The sequence below is a fragment of the Haemorhous mexicanus genome, chromosome 5, assembly GCF_027477595.1.
Source record: "Haemorhous mexicanus isolate bHaeMex1 chromosome 5, bHaeMex1.pri, whole genome shotgun sequence".
NCBI classification, from domain to species: domain Eukaryota; kingdom Metazoa; phylum Chordata; class Aves; order Passeriformes; family Fringillidae; genus Haemorhous; species Haemorhous mexicanus.
This window is the reverse complement of record NC_082345.1, coordinates 49,290,115-49,311,979: the sequence shown is the minus strand read 5'-3', so window position 1 is coordinate 49,311,979 and position 21,865 is coordinate 49,290,115. Positions and strand designations below refer to the sequence as shown.

At 36.3% G+C, this 21,865-nt stretch overlaps 1 protein-coding gene across 3 annotated transcripts in view; it reads left to right on the top strand.

Annotated features, from left to right (window-relative positions):
- DOCK4 (dedicator of cytokinesis 4) overlaps window positions 1-21,865 on the top strand; it is a 221,108-nt gene that overhangs the window by 163,455 nt on the left and 35,788 nt on the right. For all 3 annotated transcript variants that reach the window (XM_059847108.1, XM_059847110.1, XM_059847111.1), the window contains 6 exons: window positions 4,625-4,719; window positions 12,032-12,107; window positions 13,639-13,739; window positions 14,366-14,424; window positions 16,526-16,674; window positions 18,239-18,324. In XM_059847108.1, the coding sequence (XP_059703091.1) occupies window positions 4,625-4,719; window positions 12,032-12,107; window positions 13,639-13,739; window positions 14,366-14,424; window positions 16,526-16,674; window positions 18,239-18,324 (566 nt within the window). The remainder of the gene's footprint in view (window positions 1-4,624; window positions 4,720-12,031; window positions 12,108-13,638; window positions 13,740-14,365; window positions 14,425-16,525; window positions 16,675-18,238; window positions 18,325-21,865) is intronic.

Below are 21,865 nucleotides of genomic sequence, written 5' to 3'. Positions count from 1 at the left end.
CCCCTCACTTGGAAATATCAAATATCACTGAGAGCAAGAGGGAAAGATGAGAGCTAGTGTGCGAGACCGCCACTGCTGTTCATCATGAGGTGATTGTGTATGACTAGGCTGTTGAAACCATCTTGCTACTTCCCTTTTTACTTTTCTGCTTTGATTGCTAAGTGCAGAAGTTTCTTTGCTGTGAGATATCTTAGGAAAAGATATCAGTATGGATAAATGAAAATTCAAAAGCTGTTAATTTCAGTGATAAGACTTTTTTTCCCTGAGATGCTTTAGAAGCTAAAATGGTAGCCTCAGTTAATCTAGTGGCTAGCTGGGATTTAAACTTCAGTGATAACTACCATCAGCTTGCTGTATTTCTGACTACTCATTTTGTCCCTAGTCAGTAGTATCAAAGTGAGTTGGGTCTTCCTGAAGCCACAGAGCTGATAGGATGTTTCCAAGGGAAACCTTATCTTATTTACAAGGGAGTGTAACCTAGGCTTTTGAATTGCTTTGTGCTCTGCTTTTTGGCTTTAGCTACCTCTGTTTATAATAACCATCTATACTAAACGATTAGGCACTGGTGCCACATGGCATTTCATCTTTCTTCCAGAATAATTCTCAAGGTGACTATGTCAGTACTTGCATGAATGTATGTTTGCACAGCATTTGTAATACTGTTGATAAAAATACCCCAGCAAATGACTCTCGAAACAAAAATTCGCTCATTAAGGTACTTGCAAAGAAGGAAAGAAGGTTTTGCAGTTCTCTTTTTTGTTTAGCAGTGTATACCAAACTTACTAGAGACTGTTTCCAGCTTGTTAAACACAGAGAAGCAAAATGGAGACTTTGAAGGAATGACATGTACACATATTTATTTGTATGACATGCATCTGAGTGATGCCTTAAATGAGTGGTTGCTTGTGCAAATATTCCCCTTTTTTTTGGAAATATATTTATTTTAAGTAATTGACATGGTGACTGTTTTTTTGAGTTTCTTAAGAGAGGTTTTTTTCCACTCAAAGCAGAAGATAGGGAAAACATTTTATATTTGAAAACATGCAAATAAAGTATAAAATAACTGACAGGGGTTTAATGACTGAGTGGTAGAACCAGACACTATGCCTCACTCTCTTTTTTGAAACCCTGACTTTACCTAGATAATAATTTTAAATGCTTCCCTTTATCTCTCAATATTATTTTAAAGGTATGCTCTTTTTTCTTACCACAAAATGCTTTCTGTTCCTAGTAAATATTTTTTACAGTAATTTATAGAACAGAGGGAACCTTAGGTAGATATTTGCTGCTGTAGAAAATATCAAATATAATTTATGACAAAAGGTAGCAGTGGAAGTTATGAATAGGAAGAGATCAGTGGGAAAGTGAATGTAAAAACTTATGTTAGCACAATGCAGCTTTGACCAAAGCAAGATGGCTTTGATCAATATGTTTGGTGTTTTTAATTAATAGATTAAAAGAAGACAAAGCAAGTAAGCACCTACCAGAAGGCCTAGTTTTTATTCATTGGCAGTGTACCCTACATAATGTAACAGAATAGAGATTTGATGAAGGAAAAGATAATATTTCATAGGGATGGGTGTAAATCTTACTAGTTCTGTCATCCCTCTCTTCCAGCTCTAGGGCCTGAGCAGGGTAAGGTGGGTGCCCTAGCCTAAATCCAAGTGCAGTTTATTCCATGTTCTCTAATGGCCCCTGGGACACAGGCTGTGTGAGGTCCCTGGGAATGGGGAGTGTCTCTGGTAGAGAAGCTCAATTCTAGTCACCATCCTTCCCCTGCTCTGCAGGGACATCCACACACATATGGGATGACTTTTGGGGCAGAGGGGTAGTTCTAAAGCCACTCATTTAGGTGGCTTCTGATGTAGATTAGGAAAGCAGTAAAGCAAAGAACATCTTGGAAAGGAACTGGCCAAGGGATGGATGAGTAGCCCAGGAACTAACAGCTCACTGTGGAACCACCCTCTTTCTTATTGGCATTTGGCACTCTGGATGCCAGGTTTTAGGTTTCATCTACAAAATCTTGACACCATGTCGCCTGATAATCCTACAGCGTGAATCAAAGCAGTGGAACATCATGCAATTAGCTTCAAAGTGGACTGTTGACCCAAATGAAAATGCTTTATAGGTGTACCCCAAGAGATTCAATGAAGCCTCAGAGCTGGATGCAGCATTCCAGGTGGGATCTCACCAGAGTGGAGAAGGGGCAGAATCCCCTCTCCTGACCAGCTGGCCACACTTTTTTTGATGCAGCCCAGGATACAATTAGTTTTCTGGGCTGGGAGGGCACTTTGCCTGATCAGTGCAGCCTCTCATGCACCCCAAGTCCTCCTTGGCAGGGCTGCTCTGGATCTGTTCCTCCCCAGCCTGTGCTGATACAGGGGTTGCCCTGACCCAGCTGCAGCACCTTGCCCTTGGTCCTGTTAAAACTCATGACATTGTCACCAGCCCACTTCTTGAGCTTGTCCGGATCCCTCTGGATGGCATCCCATCCTTCAGGTGTGAAGTTGTTTAAGTGGTGGGAATTAGTACTAAACCTTATAGTTTCGTACCAATTTAGTACTACTAATAAGATAATATCTAGTATTATCTTACAAATAGGACTTGACCTTATGCACACTAAGTAGAAATATTAAGAGATGGTATTTAGAGTATGTAAAAGACAAAATCACTTCCTTTTTGTCTTTTAAGATAGAAGACATATGAGACATTAATTCTATCTGTACTCAACCAAACAAATGTTAGCTCACTTATACTGCCGGCAAAAATGTTTTTTAAATGTTAAAATCTGTTACTAAATCTATGTGTTGCAGCTAATATTGCTACATTGATGACACAATTTTCTATTTTTTTCAATGAAATTAGAAATAATTAGCCTGGTATTAATGATTCAAAATGTAATGCCAGTGCCTACATTTGCTTTGTTTTAAAGTTTTCTTGGAATAAAAGGTGTATTCTGATTCTAGCCTGGATACCCAAAGAAATGAAGTACATATGATCTTCCTTTCTGACTGTTATTCTTAATGTCTTTTGAAAAAGCTGTCTCAAAGGTGCTCTGTTTCCTCCTCACACGGCCCTTGGGTTTTAAATCTTCACACCACTCCATGGTTTTATGGTTTCCCAATAATAGCCATTTGACCTCTTCAGTTCAGCAGTCCGCTGGTGAGATCCCTAATGGCAGAAACATGTATTGTGTCTGAACAGGAGATAAAAAGGGAATATGAAAGAATCTGGGGTGTTTTTGTGAGGTGATATGCAGCAACGTTCAAGGTATTGCCATATTGTTGGGATCATGGCACAGAGCTGTGAGATTACTCACAGGGGAGGGAGGTAACCTCTGCAAAATAAAAAGGCACTTAAGTACAAGGTGCAAACCTATAGAAAAATGGCCTGGCATAGCTGTGTTGTTGGTAGAGGTAGGTACTTGTTTATCTGTAAAGCTGCCTTCAAACAGTACATTATCTGCAGTGAGTATTATTTATACTCTTTAATACAGATAATTTTTTGGCATCTTGTTCAGAAAACAGGTTGTCTCTTTTATGTAATCTTCTTTGGTGGGTGGGTGTGGGGATCTCATGTGCCTTACCCAGTGCCTGTATTCGTCCCCCTTTACAGTGATTCTCTAATGAAAGACATCTGTTGTGCAATGCCTGTCATCTACACTTTGATAAATGCACTTGAGAATATATTTTGGTGTTCAAAATTATTTGTATCTTCATCTCATCTGTGTTTCGGGGTAACTCTCTACAGATGATGTGGGCAGAATGAATACCAAACATTTCAAGGTCAGGTACTGCACTGATTCTCTTAGATGTGTTTATATCACTTGCCTCATGCTCCTCACGTTGTCAACAGCTAGATTTTCATACTAAAAGAATGCTACCAGTAGCATACATAATCAGGATGGTCCCTTGTTGTTAGTTTGATTTGTGAAAAGAAGAACTGAGAAGAACTATGTGCTGAGAGGAATAGTTTAGTTATTTATTAGTGAGTTACATGACATAGGAGATGATAATGCTAAAAGCTTTCAGGCAGTGCTTTCTACATTCAAAGTAGCTCACAGGTGTTGACTTTTTTTAGAACCAGCAAATGAAGCAGAAAGGTTAAGTGACCTGCACACAGCCAGCCAGCTGCACTGCCACTTGTGGGACCTGGGCATCTCTACTGGAGTCACTGGTCTTTGTCAAGTCAATGACAAAATTGTCCTTACACTCTCTCTGCTGCTTTTAGAATGAATCTTGAAAGTGATGAAAACCTGGCATGATTAAGGAGATATTCTGAACTCTCTGGTGTTTGTAAAGTGCTTCTTTGATTTGCAAATTGTTCTCGACATCGCATTTGTGGAAGTGTATGGGTGGAAACCAAATGCATCTTTGACATTTCTTTTATGCATTGCTGTCAATCAAATGGCACATTATATTATTTTCATCATTTTAAGAAGAAAGGATTAAATCACTCTTTGAAAATTCTTGGGAAGTAATAGAAAAAAGCATTCAGAGGTCTATCTATAGTGAAAATAAGTGCAATTCTGCTATTTCTGTATTTCTCTGATTAAAATATTTTTAAAGCTCACTGCTCTTTTTAAAGCAGCAAAGACATATGACTACTTCTTTTCCTTCCAAAGGATTTCCTGCTGCAGATTTTCACAGTGTTTCGGATACTAATACGACCAGAGATGTTTCCAAAAGACTGGACAGTGATGCGTTTGGTTGCTAACAAGTAAGGCATTTTTAATGTTATTAAAAAGTACGGGTAGTATTCACAGATCATGATGAAAATAAAGTTATATGATCTATGTAATAAAAATTCAATGTATTTTTTATAATGCTGGCTGCAGTTTTTCTTTTTTTAATTTAAGATTTTAAATCTCTGCACTTCTTTTATACCACAAATTTATGATATAATCTATACCTCTTTCTGTTCCGAATTTTAGTAAGCACATATATAACTGGAAACTCTGGAACACTTTTACAGAATAAAGCTGCAAAGCATCAACAGCTTTGTTTTCCAAGTAACAAATGACAAGTCTCTAAGGAGCTTCTTTTCAAATCTGTTTCTTGAAATTCTGAGTTGATAAAGATCTGTTTGCTCTGAAGAAAAAATTATCAACTGTAATATTGTTAAAGATGCTTCTGCATGTTTTTTCATTTAGTCTTTGTCAGAAAAATCACAAAAATCACAAATCAGGAAATGAGTTATAGCACAAGACAGCAGTCACATAAGGCACAAAGCGCTGCTGAGTGAGGTTTTCAGATGAAACCTGCCCATCAGCCATTCTTTCTCTGCTCAGGCCTTATCTTTAAAGAAATAGATTCCTTAGAAGTAACATTTCTAAGAAGCAATTAAAACAGGTCTGAAACAATATATTAAGTTTTATTTCACCTCTGTCACCACCTATCCTTTTTGCAGTCTTAGCTTTAGATCAGATACCCCAGCTGAGCAGTCAGCAGTAACACAAACATCAGTGTCAGCAGAGGAGGGGCGTTGTGCTGGGCAGACCTAGGAATCCAGAATGAAGGATTGACTTAAACTTTCATGGCACATATTGCAATGCCTGATTGAAATTCAGTTTTAGTCTGCATTGTGCCTGCTAGCTTCAAGGACAATTTAAATTTGTGGTGCTGTACATACTACTAGTAGCAATATAATTGGTACAATTAAATTTAACAACACTTGGGTTTATGATCTGTATTTGTTATGTGTATGTATGGATATTTAAGCATAATAGTACTTGTTCAAACTTTGTCATGACTTCAAACAATTTTTTGTTAATTTTTATTACCTCAGTGCTGCTAATCTTTTCAAGTTTGAATTCCAGGAAAAAAAAGTTACTAATTAAAGAATGGAGATGATCATTTGTTTCTGTGTGTGATATTAATTAAGGTATGACTGATACCAGCCTGTATTTGGTAATTATGTTTAAGAAGTAAACAGTGAAACACAAGAAAGAAGGAAAAAAATAGGAACTTTTAGACAAAATAAATAATCTAAGAAATCTTTATATATTGCAGTAACAGCTGGCTTGGCAGATGGCTTTGCAACAGCTGACATGTTCAGAACTAAGGTTTAGGAACGACCTTGGCACATGTTACATGGCTGGTGAAACTCAGATGATACCAAGTTCTGCAAAAGGAGCACTTTTCTTCTCCAGTATTTCAGTAACCATAACACATCTCCCTTTATTAATGCATGTCATGTTGTTTCTGACCATCTAGGAGGTGAGTCTATGCCCAGAGTTCTGTCAGGCAAAGAAGATAGGCAGAAGCTGACAGTAGCTGCTGGTGGGAATTGGCCATGAGGAGCTCATCAGATCAGCTGATGACTGATCTTGATAACACAATTGCATAAGCACTTCTGCCCACTATGGCAAGTGGGCTATAAGCACATCTTTACCGATCCAGCTTTGAATAACTGCTTGGCTAGGAATCTGTTCCTATGTGGAGGAAGTGCTAGTTTGCTGTGAATCAAGGTGTTGACCAGGTGTACTTAAATGTGTGGTGAACGTTGAAGCCTCATTATTCCTGTGTTCCTATTCTTTTCCTTTTTGAGGCAGCAGAAAGGAAAATCTGCTTCTGTTTTCTTGTCAGCTGCAGAGTAGTTTTTCCAGAGCTGTTTCTGAGTGGGAGCTTCTTCCTTTACCTTGTGTCCCTCACTGCAATGGCAGTGACTGCCTTCCTTCAGCTTCCTCAAGGTGTGTTCAAAAGCACAGAGTAGTAGCTTTGCTAGAATTGTTCCAGCCCAAAATCTTTAAGTGCAAAGGAAAGAGCTTAGAGGCAGGATGCAAAATTAGGCCACTGCTTGCCCCACAGAGAGAAGTGAGCTGTTCTTCCTGAGCTTCACTTCATCAGCCAGAGCACTTCCAGGGGTCTGGGAGTCTTCAGAACTGAAGGCAAAACTTCCTGAATTCTTTGCTCCATTCATGTCTAAAAGAAAGAGCTGGAAGGTCTAGCCTATCTTTTTAAGAGCAGAATTAAGTGATCCAATAACAGTCAGGGTCTTTTCAAACTTCTGTTTCCCAGGAATAAACCAGGTGCTGTGTTCCCTGTGTCCCATGGCTGCCTTCTGATCTGGCTGGCCTTTCTCTCACTGTAGCTCACCTGAAGGCAGTGTGTGTGTCATCACATCACCCATCACTGCCATCACATCAACAGCTGCACTGCTTTTCTCCCTGTCCCTAGAGTGATATAAGAATTCAAACTGTCTGATATTTACAGGAAGAGAGATTTAGCCTGTCTGAGCCTAGGGAAGAAATAAGTCTTAGCAAGGATATAATCAAGGAATAAGCTTTTCCTTAGGGAGAAATTATTTTTTTTTTCTCTTATGTATGCAGAACTAGAATTACCTGAAATATTTCTAAGTCTAAAAATGCTGTAATTCTTACAATATAAAATATTTACACATTAAAATCTCACTGCCCCCTGTCTCCTAGGGGTTTTTCTTCTGTCTAGTTGCAATATTTTCAGTAATTATGTAGCATCTGATACTTGGATGCTGTCTGGGAAATTTAAAAAAACCCACCAAAACCAGAAGATACCATGAGCTCAAGAAGTCAAGTATGTAACTATTCAGAAACTAAGATATTTCAAGATGACACATATATGATCTATAGTTCTGAATGTTCTGATGCCCAATGTGTTAAAGTATTAATGGCTAGCATTATAAACTGCCAATTGACTTCTAAAATTTGAGAAATAAAGTAACATTTAAAGAGGCAAACTTAGCACTAAAGCAGAGAAAAGGTTATTTTGAATTGTATTTTGTACTGGAAAGAGAACATGCAAAAGCATCCTTAGCTTCTAACAGTTGAGCAAAGAGACAAAAATAACTCTGTTTAAAGCTTCATAGCTGTGTAATATCTGAGCTAATCAGCACACATGCAGGAAAGCAAAATAATTGCTTATGGTCATTTAATATTTCTAACATGGATGCTTCTACTGAGTGACAAATGTGGCTTTATTTCTACTATGGAAAATATTATTTTAATTTCTTTCATTCTTGAAGTAGACTTTCTTTCTACATCAACTAGGTAGTTCTGGCTTCTATTTGTAACTGCAGAGAAGCACCACATAATATAGGAAGATGTCTGAACCAGTTGCCTAGTGCCGGAGAGAAATACTAAATTATATAGCAAAATATGCCTGACTAAAATTGAAGCTTCTGGAGAAGACCTTCACAGTTTCAACTGGAAATCACTGTGTAATGGTCACTGGCTTCAGTTACCTTAAGGTTAGGAGAACAATGACTTGTCTAGTACTTTATTTGCCTGGCATTTTTGAGAGCAGTTCACAGACACTGCTGAACTTTTCAGATATGTCATGTTATTAACAGTTGAGGAGGGACTTGGAGAGCAAAGGAGCCTCAACTACTGGCTGAGCAAATCCTTGATATTCATAATATACTATGCCTATGTATCATAGGCAAAGGCACAAAGAACTAATTTTCTGCTTCTTGGTATACAAGAGGTTTTAATTTTCAAGATCTCTATGTAATTAGCTATGCCTTTCAGCATTCTGCTTGATGGTAGAGATGCTAGGTCATCCAGTCCTCAATTTGAATGTTAGAAGCATACAAATAGATGTAAAATAGTATTATTTATAGTAAAAGAATTTATCTGTAAAGTAAGGTTTACATAACATTTTGCTTACACTGAAATTTCAAACGTATCTACTGACAGTTGGGCATAAGTACTTTGAGCAGAGAATCCTTTTGGTTATAAAATTCAGTAATGACTAAAATACATTACTATTATTATTATTATTATTATTATTATTATTATTGTAACTCAAGTGGAATACACAGTAAGGGAAGGTATCAAATCAGCATTAGTGTCATCATAATGGCTGCTCTAAAGAATCCTGTTAGCTCCCATGGTGTGGGAGTCTGAGACTCCTACAATGAACAAAAATTCTTGCTTTTATGTAATACATAGTGTTGCTAGCAAATTTTTTGCTTTTATGTAATGCAAAATGTTGCTAGCAACTGAACCTGACATTCAGTCCTTCACAAAAAAAAATATGTACATAGGCATGCATATATAAATAAGCTCATAAACCTATAACAACAGATAAATACACATATACATGATTCAAGGTTTGTTTCATTTCTTTATGAAAGATTTTTTTTTTCTATTTGATTACCTCTGTGCTGGGGATTATTTCACTCTGGTAGAAAAGAATGGAATGAGAAGCTAATGTTGTACATTTATCCTGTATCAACATGGAAAAGAAAAGCTTTCATTTTCTGCCACTGGCTGCCCAGGCAAAATCCAAGGTGCCAGAGCACAGCCCAGGCAGGAAACAGTTGCTGAACTTCTGGATTTTTCAAACAGCTTATTGCAGAAAGATTTGCTCTGAAAATAAGATTTGCTCTGAAAATTTGATGGAAAAGCCATTCCTTCAACAATGGCCTTACCAGACATTGGGTTAGCATCCTGTGTATGAGTCCAGAATAACTTACTAGCTAAAAGTAGAGGGTTTTCTCCTGTAAAACAGGCATTCTGAACAAATATGTGGCAGGTGGTAAGAGGAAGAAAAGCAAGTCTAGTCACAAACTCAGTAGTTTATAGTTTGATACTCAGATGGATTTCAAATGAATGTTGTTGTTGTTATTTGGCAATCACTGGCTGGGAATCAACTTGGAATGTGGTACTGTACCGAATCAGGCAGCTGTCCTCTGGCTGCTGCCTCTGCTTGGTGCATTTTTGCTTTTTTTTTAATATGAGCATCCCTAGCCCTAGCTTGTTTTCTGTTCTACCTGATTTTATACTTTTGTAGATTCAGAATAACAGATGGTAGGTCAAAAACATTGTCTTCAACCTTGTGTGTTGCATCTGGTGTTTTGAGGTTTTTTTAATCTACAACATATCCTCTCATGTTAGAGACCCAAATTTTATCAACTAATCCAGATCATATCTTTGGCTTATCAAATAAATGAAACTTGAGCTAAGTTCCCTGCAGGAAAAAATACTTGCATTGCAGTTATTCTGTTATCTCAGGAAAATTCTTCAAAAAATATTCTAAATGTTGCATTTGTCTACTTTATTCACTTAATAAGGATTGAAGCAGATCTTTCTCTTTAGTTTCATCTGCCATGGAAGGAATATAGCAAGAAAGGAATTGTCTGAGACATAAATAGAACTATGTCATGTAAACTTGCCTATATGGTTATGGATCTTGTGGAATTTCCCCTTGAGTCCTGTTTTCAGGGATTTATTACCTTGGACTTAGGGTGGAAATTTCATATAGCAAAAATTCTGATAAACTGACTTTTTCTACCAGAATGTCTTCCTGAAATATACAAACTATTTCCATTCTGTGAAGCATATGGACCTTGAATTAAATCATGCACAACAAGAAGAATGACAGGGCTCTGTTCTTATCCATGCCTAGATTATTAACTTTGCTTATACTGCATTTTACTAACATTTCACTTTGTGTTCCATGCTGCAATAACAACTGCTGTGCACAGGCTCTAACTCTCCATTGGTGGAAAAGTGGGTTTAACTTGCTGATGAGTGCTAAGCATGGAACACTATTTGGATAGAAAAGTTACAGTGTAATCCTTGAGAAAATAATACGTATGAAAATACATGTGAGCAATGGAATAGGAATAAATGAAACTTGAGACTCAAGACCTCTTGTAAAAACAGTCTCAGAACTGGCTGGTGCAGGTGTTCAGGCACATCAAACAGAAGGTAAAGTTTGGCAGGGACAGTAATTTTAAAAGTAGAGGGATGGAAGTAAACATTTGAACTACTAATATGTTAAATTACAGATAGCCAGTTTTTATTTATAAATGTGAAAATTGTCCAAAGTGCTAGAAGAAAAATATAGTTTATATTCTATGTGGGTTGGCTAACATTTAATTCTCCAGTGTTGTAAAAATGAAAAATATTGTAACCTTGAAATATCTATATTGCTGTTATTATTCTTAAGTCTTTTTGTCTTGAATGCATTGCAAAAAATAGTAAAAAAATAAAGTCCAAAATATAGTAAGGGAAACATGTTTTAGCATTGTAACAACATGCTGGTCAAGAACTATATTCAAAGAACTAAAGGTATTAATATTAGACAGATTGTAATTAAAGGAAATGTGTAGATATAACCTTTATTCTCAGAAAATCTCGAAACTGTTGATTGTTGTAAAATACATAACAGCAAAAAGATCATTCTGTGTTTATTTTTTTTTCTCTCTGTAAGTATTCACTTCTGACTATTTTAAAAAATAATTTATTGCTTGACTTAGATTTCTAGTTTGACTAAATATATTGGAAGACAAGAGTGCTGCAGTTAGTTTAAGGTTTGAACCTTACTGAAATTAGGTATATTTAAATAATCTCAAAGAATGTTCTATTTCTGTAGATTACCAAAGTTGGTTGCTACAATAATCAAAGCCATCATTGACCTCTGGTGACAACCACTGTGAGAGGATCTTGGTCATATATATTTATTGAAGATAGGTTATTATAATTCATGCAGGTGTAAATGTAGGGTAATGTATGACTTTTTACAGCATACAGCATAGAGATCTTTAGATCCTTCTCTGAGAGCTCACACAGTTTTGCATTTATCTGTTGGCATTAAAGAGACTTTTTGTCCATTGGGGTGTCAATGTTGAATATTGGCATTTACTAGATATTTTATATTTATAATCCATATGCACATATTTTCAATACCAAGAAAGTGAAAACAAATTGTACAACTGTGAGTATTAATGCTGTTAAGATAAGGTGTATAATAAATCTGAAATCATAAATATTTTCAGAACAAAGTTTATGATTGGTCTTGATCAATTATGTTCTATACAGAATGTCTGTTTTCAGTGCACCTTCTTTCAGCAGCCATTATCTTATGGGCATGTTTTCTGTCAATAGATGTGGTTAGGTATTTATGTGGTATGTTGAAAATCTAGTATTTAATGCCATGAGACACGCTATGTCTACTTCTTCACTGGAAAATTGTACAGCTTTGAGTATTAAATATGAATTTGCACATAATGAAAATTCCTGTCTTTTTTGTTCTTTTCTTCCCAGTGTGATCATTACTACAGTCTTGTACCTTTCGGATGCCCTTCGTAAAAACTTCTTAAATGAAAACTTTGATTACAAGGTAGAGTAAACGATAAATGCAATAGCTGCTACATCATCTTGTGGCTTGGTGGTTATTAAACTCAGCTCCAGCATCTAAATAGCTAGAATATGTAGAAAATCAGCAATTTCAACTGCTCAGAGATGTTTTTTTCTTAAATACAGGACTATCTTATAAATTAGTGCTGTGAGGTTTTTTTAATTTCATCTAATTTTTTATTTTGTTATTTGACCCTCTTTGTTAGACTACTCTTTTAGGGTTTTTGTGTCGCAATTTTTTGGATCACAAAAACTAATGAAATTATTTAGCTGGGTTTTTCAGTTATTGCAGAAGGAAAAAGTATTTCATCTTTTTAATCAATGCGGATTTATATAAAATGCAGATTGATATTTTTGTAATTCCTCTCAGACCAATTAACATGCTGCATAATTAAAATTAGAAAATTATGACACTTCACAGTGAATGTAGTTAAAGATGTTAGTGCATACCTCATACAGTGAGATACTGCATTTATAATAAATTGTGAATTACAGATTATGCTTTTAGGATTCAGATGAGAAGATCTAGGAACTGTCTGAAAAGACACATTTCCATGGAAACAAACCTGAATGAATATTCTGCCCAACCAAGAGATCTTAGTCCAACTGCTGCATCATGAAAAGTGCACAATGTCCTTCCTAGGGAGGACCCTGAGCTCCTGTTGACTTCCAGTAGGGTTGTGGATGCTTCTCTGAAAATCCAGACTCTTGTTAGATAGATTGGCAGGAATGCAGATTTATCTACTTAACTGAACATGAGGAAGCCTATTCTTTATGAATTGATGTAGGTTCAGACGTGGAAATTGATAAAAGAATTTCCTGCAGACAAGGCCTCTATGTTCCCTAGACTTGGTTAGCAATGCTATTGCTGTCCTGCTGAACTGCAGGGTCTGGAATAGGGGTCCCTTTACACCTCCAGTCATGGAGCTTCTACAATTGGGTTATAGTAATTACTATTTCATTTTATCTTTAATTTTATCTCTAAGTCTTCTAAGTAGAATATTCAACATCTATTTCATAAAGCAGGAGCACAAAGAAATCTGTATATTTGCAACATCTTAACAAAACCTGGCTTTAGTTTTGTCCAGTGAAGCTTTCAGCAAGTGAGACTTGCAACAGAGAATGTCAGTCCTTTTATGTGATAGCTTTTGAGGTGTCAGAATTCTTTAGGTTTTGGACTTCAGGGCATAACATTTGTAGTTTTCTATTTAAATATACCCAAAAGAAACTTTCCAAAAGTAAGTCTTTTTGATTTGGAGGCATGAGAAAACCCAATCTGTAATTTTGAAACTTTTCCATTTCAAGATGTAGGATATGTAAATAGATGTATTTCTGCTGAACATCTTGGTCTTGGTGAAAAGTATATTTTGAGTCAAAGAAATTTAGTCTAAAGCAGGTTGAGTAATTTAGCAGTTGAGAGTGAAACAAGGGCTGTGATAGGAAATTTTGCATCTTGGGTGATCATAGATCGTACTGAGAAAATGAAATAACCACATGCCATATGCTTATTGTAGATATGGGATTCCTACTTTTTTCTTGCTGTCATTTTTATAAACCAGTTATGTCTGCAACTGGAGATGTTCACACCTTCCAAGAAGAAAAAGGTTTTAGAAAAGTAAGTATTGCTATCAGCTTGTAGAAAACTGTAATAGGTTTAAAATTTCTCAAAATGCAAGGCATTGGAGGTTGCAAAAGGACCCACCAAAAGAAAAACATAATGGTATGTCCACTGACTAGAGCAAGAGTTGGTTCTGGCCCTTTGTCCAGGTCTTCAGAGTCAATAACCTACATGAGTGTCTAAACTGGTTCAGACCCTGGGAGGAAAAGAGCCATTCATTGCCAGTGAAAGCATTAGTCGCTCAAACTTGTTCAGGTGTTTCTGCCATGCTATTGTCTGGATGAATTAATTGTATTTCTTTAAGCTAGAGCAAAACTATTTGCTCTCAGAGAGAGAACTGAAGCATGTTATGGCAAAAAATAGGTTTTGCTTCACAGCTGTGTTACTAATGTGTAGCATTTTGACAATATTTCAAATAAACCTGGGTTTAGGAATCCAGTTTTAGCTGGGTACAAGCAAAAGAGCAAAACACTTGAGAGAAACCAGCACTTTCAAAGGTTTTTTTTTTTTTTTTGTAGACTACAAATGAGACATTTCATTTAATAATGTCTCAGAATGGCATATGAACTTGATTTTCTTAAATTATCTTTTGCTTTCTTGCTTTATTTTTTAATGCACTGCAGATATGGTGACATGCGGGTAACAATGGGATGTGAAATCTTCAGTATGTGGCAAAATTTAGGTAAGTGATTAAACACATCATCAGTAACTCTCAAAATGAAAGCAAATTATTAGTTCTTTGCCTATTATATTTACTTCCCAGTGATAGATGAGTTGTTGATAATTACGTTGAAGACATGAGGTCTTGATTCAAGTTTAGGAAAAAGTTTATCATTTATAATTCCCTACTTTATAGCTAAACTCAACTTTCTGTGCCTTGATACTGTAGCTGACCCATCCTCTTTTCTTCACTGAGAACTGAGAAAATACCATCAGAGAAAATAAAGAAAGCAAGTACAACTACTTTTGGGAAGAATTATTATGCCTTGAAACATACTTAGGTTCTTATTTTTAGTCCTGTTGTCAAATTATTTAAGGAAAGACGTGTCTTAATTCTGAAGGTCTCCTGAGATCCTGGATTTGCATCAAGTCTTCTCTGAAGTCTTAGTTGCACTAAAATATAAAGGCATAAACAAGTCAGTGACTAATGTATAAACGAGACGTTGGACAACATAGAAAAAATACATGCTTGAATAAAAACTTAGGAACACATATTTTTAAGCAATAATTGTGCAAACTGTTTGAAATGAGTGTCAGAGAAATGCAGTTAAACATTATTTGGGAAAATAATAAAAAGTGAGTAGAAGATTTGGACACTACATTTGTCATCTTTATATTTCAGTTATTTGATATTCACCTAATCAGAGGGCTTATTAAAAATACAGCAACCATCATCAGTGATTTTTGAGATACTGTAATTTCAGTTCTATCAATCTTTTCCCCAGCAAGACAAGTAGTTGCAAAAAAAAATGGTCTTTCAGCTCAGCCTGTACTAGACAGACACACTCAAAATAAATTATATTTTCTTATTAATATCTTGTTAACATCTGAAAAGTAGAATATTTAACTTATTTGCAAAATTTAGTATTGCTGACACACTAAGACATCCCTCTACATTACATGGATGCCTTGTGGGTATTTCAGAACTGGTGTGTCGAGGATATACTCCCAGGTCCCATCTCCTTCCTGCACGTAGACCTTAGTGTGCATCACCTCCTCAATCATGTAGTTCTCTGCTCTATGGAACCCTGGGATGCAGGCAAATCATGCCTTGCTGTAGGGGTGAGTTTTGTGGGACACAATAAGGAGCTCATCTGGTAACATGTCCAACTAAATGCTAGGATATTTATTTCAATTGGTGTTATGCTGGTCAGCATTTTACAGTTCTTGTAGCTTGTAAGAGTCATCATATCCTAAGCCTTGATCCTTGTACAGTCACCTTGCTTTGATAGGGATCAGCATTCTAGGATGTTTCCAGAAAAGGGAGTTCTTGTTTTCCTTTGTACAAACTCAGACACTGAACACAGCAGCAAGCAGGGGTGAATGCCCACTGGAATATCCAGAGGTAGGCTGGATGTAAATGAATTCCTAGCTTGGAAAAATCAATGCATCCTGATTCATAATCCCTTAATTTTGAGGATATCAGAATTCTTAATTGTGGAAAACTAAAACTGAATGGTCAGTGTTTACTGTATGCCATTTCTAGCTTTTCTGACAAGAACTTAATTTTCTTTTAAGTGGAATGTGATGACATAATAGATGTTTTAGAACTGATTTTAAAACAAGTTGTTTTGAGAACAGCTGTGTCATATTTTCATTTTCCTGCAATTGAAACACATATTTCCATTTCTATGCTTGCAAAACCAAAGATAGGTAAAAATCAAAGTACTTAACTGTTTTTGGGCACAGAATACCAGACAGTTAACCATTTTGTAGAGCTTAGAAACCAAATTATTCCCATGAAATATAAATGAAATGCAGAGAGAGTGTTTTTTCTGTCTTTGTTATCTTGTTGGAGGATTAACTTCAGATACAGCTACCCCACTGTCTCTTCTGAACTCAGTAGTGCATAATAAAATCTGGTAAATTATGTTTGCCTTATATTCTTCATTGGTCTATAGCTTTCACTTTTTGAGCTTATGCTGTGATAAATGTGTGATTAGAAAAAAACCCTATAGGCATTTAAAATGCTATTTTTTTCATTCTTCAGACAGCATTTGGATTGCTTGATAACCCACTGGACACCCAATTCACATTCAAGTTTATGTTCATTTTCATTTCAGGGGAACACAAGCTTCACTTTATTCCAGCATTGATTGGCCCTTTCCTGGAAGTGACCTTGATCCCTCAGCCAGACCTGAGGAATGTAATGATTCCTATTTTCCATGACATGATGGACTGGGAGCAAAGGCGAAGTGGCAACTTTAAGCAGGTACTTTATGTGAAGCTCTTTATAAAACAGGCCTGAATATAAAGCACTTCACAGAGTCCTACCAGACTTGAACCTGGAGTTCCATTGGTGGTTCAGGGTGGAGAAGGTATCCACAGCTCTGCTTGTTGGAGAGGGATTACAAGGGCTTTCCCTTTTTTCTCTTTGCAGGGCTAGTAAGATTCACCAGTTAATACTATCATGTTAGTTATGTGAGATGAGGAATAAAATCCATGACCTGCTGAATTGAAGAACAAAACTTGAGCTGTTTTCAACAAGGTTGTTGTGGTGGATTTTCACATCTGCTTTGCAGTGGTACAGACTGCTGGTTAGATAGGATTCAACCAGCTTCCCTTTTGGTTACTATGGAAAAAGACCAGATGTTCTTCAGTAAAGATCCAAGTATTCTTGTTGCTCAAACACATTCTTAATGGGCTAGGAAGGAACGACCAAGAATACCATCTGCTCCCTCAGCTCCCACTCAGTTCTTTCAGACTGCCTCAAACCATTCTCAGTGCCCTCCTTCCTGCTGCTTCAAAATGAAGGAAAGTAGAAGTATTTTAATTACTCCCAGGCAATCATAATGCTTAGGGTGGGAGTTGCATTTAGAACACAAACCTAACTATTAAAAACAAGAGTAGTGCAGGTGATGTAAGTAGGTAGCTTTTCACTATCAGTATATAAGCTTATTGTTAAAAATTACCACAGAAATGTTAACAAGGAGTGAGAATTAAGAAAATACACTTGTTCTGCTACTCTGTCTTTTAAGCTTGGTTTTAAGTGTAAATTCTAATAGATTTATTCTGTAATAAAATAATTTCAACAGCTCGGTTTCTTCCCTAGACTTGTGATTGTTACTATATTACGGATAAAAAGGAGGTTTGAAATATAAATACACAGTGTAGCATAGGCTCTATATTTTTTTATAATCAATGCACTTAAAAACATGCATCGGAGGAATAATTAGCTACTGGATTTTCTTAACCACCAAGTTTCTTTGATAGCTAATATGTAAGTCCAGGAAATTTGCTTTCTAATGAAATACACTGGCAGGTAAGAGTGTTGGGAGAACCTGAGCTCCCAAGTACTCTGAACAGTGCAGACATTTATGTATATTAAATTATAAAGAATGGGGAGCAGGTAGGAAGAGTTATTTTTACTTCAGTCTAAGAAAATAGCTTGTGCTTACAGCCTTGCAATGAGAATTCAGGCAATTTATTTGGGCTGTGTGCTTTTTCTCTGACTCCATAAATAGATAGCTGCCTTAGCAGCAGCAAATGCTACTCAGCCTGTAGTTTTAAAGTCACGTTGCTCAATTTAAATTAGCTCCCTCCCTCCAAAAAAAAAACCACCACCACCAAAAAAAAAAAAAAAAAAAAGGAAGCCCTACAAACCTCGGGAATTATAACAGCTTCAAAGAGCTGAAGTGACTTATCACATGATTGACCAATAATTCTAAAATATGCATTTAGCAAAGTCTCTTACATAAAACCAGACCTTCCCCTCTGTTTTCTCTACTCTCGTTAAAGGAAAAAGAAGCTGTTTACACCACACTTATATGTTGCAGGTGGAAGCAAAGCTGATTGACAAACTGGACAGCCTAATGTCAGAAGGTAAAGGTGATGAAACATACCGAGAGCTCTTCAACAGTATGTGAGTAATATGTTTATCTTATAATTCCTTGAGTTCAGTTGCTTGTCCTTGTAGAGAAGTAATGCTTAAACCAGTTGTGATGCTCATTTTTTCTTTTTCTTTTTTTGTTTCCTTAAAATATGAAGAATAAAATGTTTCATGGTGTTGTGTAGCATCTGTAAAGTCTGGCAGTACTTCTTGCGTACAGCTATAATTGGGGAAGGCTAAATCTGTTATGTCACAGAACATTCTCTTTCTCTACCTGCTAATTTTAAAATCAGAAAAGCAAGAAATGCTTCATAATTGCATAGGGTGCAGGTAGAGCTCAGATGGAGCATTTTGAAAACAAGCCATGACAGTTCAACAAAGCATTTAATAAGTGATTTTCTATTGCTGCAAACTTGTAGTTCTCTGAGTAAAGTCACTTGTTGATTTCTTGTTTGATGTAAACAATTGTGTTTATTCTGATAAGATTATTTCTTTCTATTTTTTTTTTGATAAATTACTGTCTAAGCTTTTAGTGCTTTTTAATAAATGACATGTCACTTAAATCTAATAGGAAAAGCTAATGATAATGGTAAAGTCCCTAAAGTTCTGCATAAATTGTTCCACTGACTGAAATAAATGATTGCCACAGAGTACAGGTGCAAAATAACTAACTGGGCTCTGACTCTGTTCCTCAGAGCTCAATTCCACCAAAGTGAAAGATTTCACTTATTTCTTATGTGTTTATTTTAGTAGGAGATGTATTTTTCCTCTTCAGGATCCCAAACTGCTGTGTTTTCTTCAGTTCTACTAAATGCATGATTTTTTTTTCCTGTTTATATGGTTTCTTAATATCATTCTTTCTTCTTTAAGTATTATTTTTAGCTTTCTTGTCTTTGGTTAAAGAAAAAGTGTCAGATCCTGGTGTCTGAAAATAGCAAACACTTATTAATCTGTAATTGTACTGAGTTAAAAAAATAGAGTTTTTACATATACATCATGTATAGAAGCAAGGGTGAAAATTAAGCAGAATAGTATGGAATTGAATGAATAATAGTGAACAGCAGTACAGTATGCTTAAGCAGAACTTTTCCTGTAATTATTCATGACATTTTCATCATCTGAGTAAAGATAATAAAAGGTAAGGTGTTTTCAATATTTTAGTAATACAGTATTCCAACTGTAAAATTAAGTCATTGAAGGAAAAGCTCTAATTATAAAAAGAAGCCTATGTAAAATACATCAGTGTGTCTATCACTGAAATAACTTAAAATTATATAAGAAAATATACTGGTATCAAACACAATTCCTAATTTTTTATGGTTTTGAGTTAGATTTCAACTGGGGAATGTTAAACATGATACAGTGAAAAATGCTGAGAGCCTTTTATAAATCTAAATGCCAAAAACATAGTTGTGTAATTTAAATTGCAAAATGTCTCACAGCATCATTATGCTTGTGGTTTCTGTCATGTTATAACAGAAGTTAAAACTAAACTCTGGGAAATTTCAGAGTAAGTGCTCAAGTTCACTCCCAGCTAATGAAAAAGGTAGTATTTATGATTAGGTTTTTTTAAACTTTGATTGTCTGTATGCATTGCCACCTCTCAAGAGGAGAGCCTCTAGAAGATACTAATCTGAAATGGAGGATGGCATATTGTTCAAGGGCATGTGAAGAAAAACAGTGAAAAGCAGATGGACAGTTTGGGGTGTTGACTGCAAGAGACAGGGTTGGTTAGTCTGAAATTTTGGGGTTTCTTTATTTCTTCCATGGGTAATTTAAACTAAGCAATATTAGGGTGTCTTTACACAGTGCAGGAAAACAGACTTGTTTAGGCTGAAGTGGCAGAGATGTAGCAGGTTCCCAAAAGCTGGAATAGTCATGGAGTTTTGCAGCAAGCGGTGGTTTCTTAGCCTTTAGTGAAAGAAAATGCTACAATATTACCTGATCTTTCTGAAGATTAGGTGTGGTTACTTTTGATAGGTGTCCCTGGGAGCCAAGGGGATGCACACACCTACTGTGAATACAGCCTGGGAACTGCAGCGGGTGGGAGACTTTCAGGTTTTGTCATGCTGTTTATTTTGTCTGAATTGGAAAAGGGATTTAAATCTCTTAACTCCCACATTAACTGCTTTTTTATCCCAGAGACAATCACTGCATCATTTCTTTGCATATCTATTTTCAAGGATAAATTATAAGCATCTCTGGAGATAGCTGAGATATTATGTGCTTAGAATTTGTTGCCTACAATGGAATTACCTATATCAAATAAAAAGAGAAAGTAGGGGGAAGGTGACTGCTGTTTGTTTTGAATCAATATCTTTCTAGGGACTTGAATGTGACCATTCACTGATTAGCTCCTGATGTCATTTGAAGGAAATGCAAAGCATGAAGTAGTGAACATTTTGTTATCACGAGAAACTAGATGTTGCAATTGCTATCCATTGTAATTATGGTATGAAAGCTGTTCTGATCTACATTTATACTGTAATACTGCAATTGGATTCCTGAATTAATTAGCACAGGAAAAAGAATAGTTTTACTTTATTGAACAGTTGGTGGTTAAAATAAAATCCTCAGAAGCCAAGGTATATACTCAAGTAGGTCTTTCTTCTGAATCAGATGGATGCTGGCACTTTATCACTTCTGTAGCTGTATTTCAGTTTGGTCTAAGACAAGGCATTTCAGATTAGGAAGTTAGGTGGCCCCATTGAAGCACAAAACCTGGACTAATGGGTTCTGCTGGGGGCCTGGCAATGAGGCTTCTCTTTGAAGAGATTGTAGCTGACATTCAGCTGAGCAGGGATTTATAACTGAGTTCTGCCAGTTTCTGGGTGATTTCTTCAACCACAAATCTATTATAAAAAGTGATGGCTGCTACCTTATCTCTGCTGTCTTCAGTCATCTTAATTTCTTCTCCAAATGCATGACTGAATTCATCACTGCCCAGTCCATTAGACTGTCTGGAGTGAGACTTTTGAGAGCCTTTACGAGTCATTCAGGGAACCTCTGGCTATAGTGCCTCCTAAAGAGGCATCTAGATGTTTTAAAGCACCTCTAGGATATGCTGCCTGTGAACTAAAAGTCTGAATAATGCTGTGCTTTAGACATACAAAATCCATTTACTACATAATTGAGTTAGCCTGAGCATTGTTCTAAGCCTGCTGTTTGTCCCTGGAGAACTCTGGTCCTCTGGATCACTATTCTTTTACTCCTGGGTCACCCAAGATTAAATATAATTAAACACACCCCCTTTTCCCCCCAACAAACAAAACAAAGCAAACCATAATTGTTCAGGTGAGTTCAGGTGTTAGGCTGTATTAGCATGGATAGGCAGAAATATTTTTATAGTTTCCCTTTGTTGTTTAACCCCTTAGTGCTTTGGACAAATAGTCAAGCATCTTGGCTATGCTTTGGGATCTGTCAGAACAGGGATCCAATTCTACCTAGATTTAGCCAGAATATACTTGAGTAGCTTTTTCATTCTGAGTGTTTGTTCTGTGCATTGTGCTGGAAACGTCTGGGGGGGAGAGGGAGGCATGCATCAGAAGGCAAGTCTTTCATTATTTCAACCAAC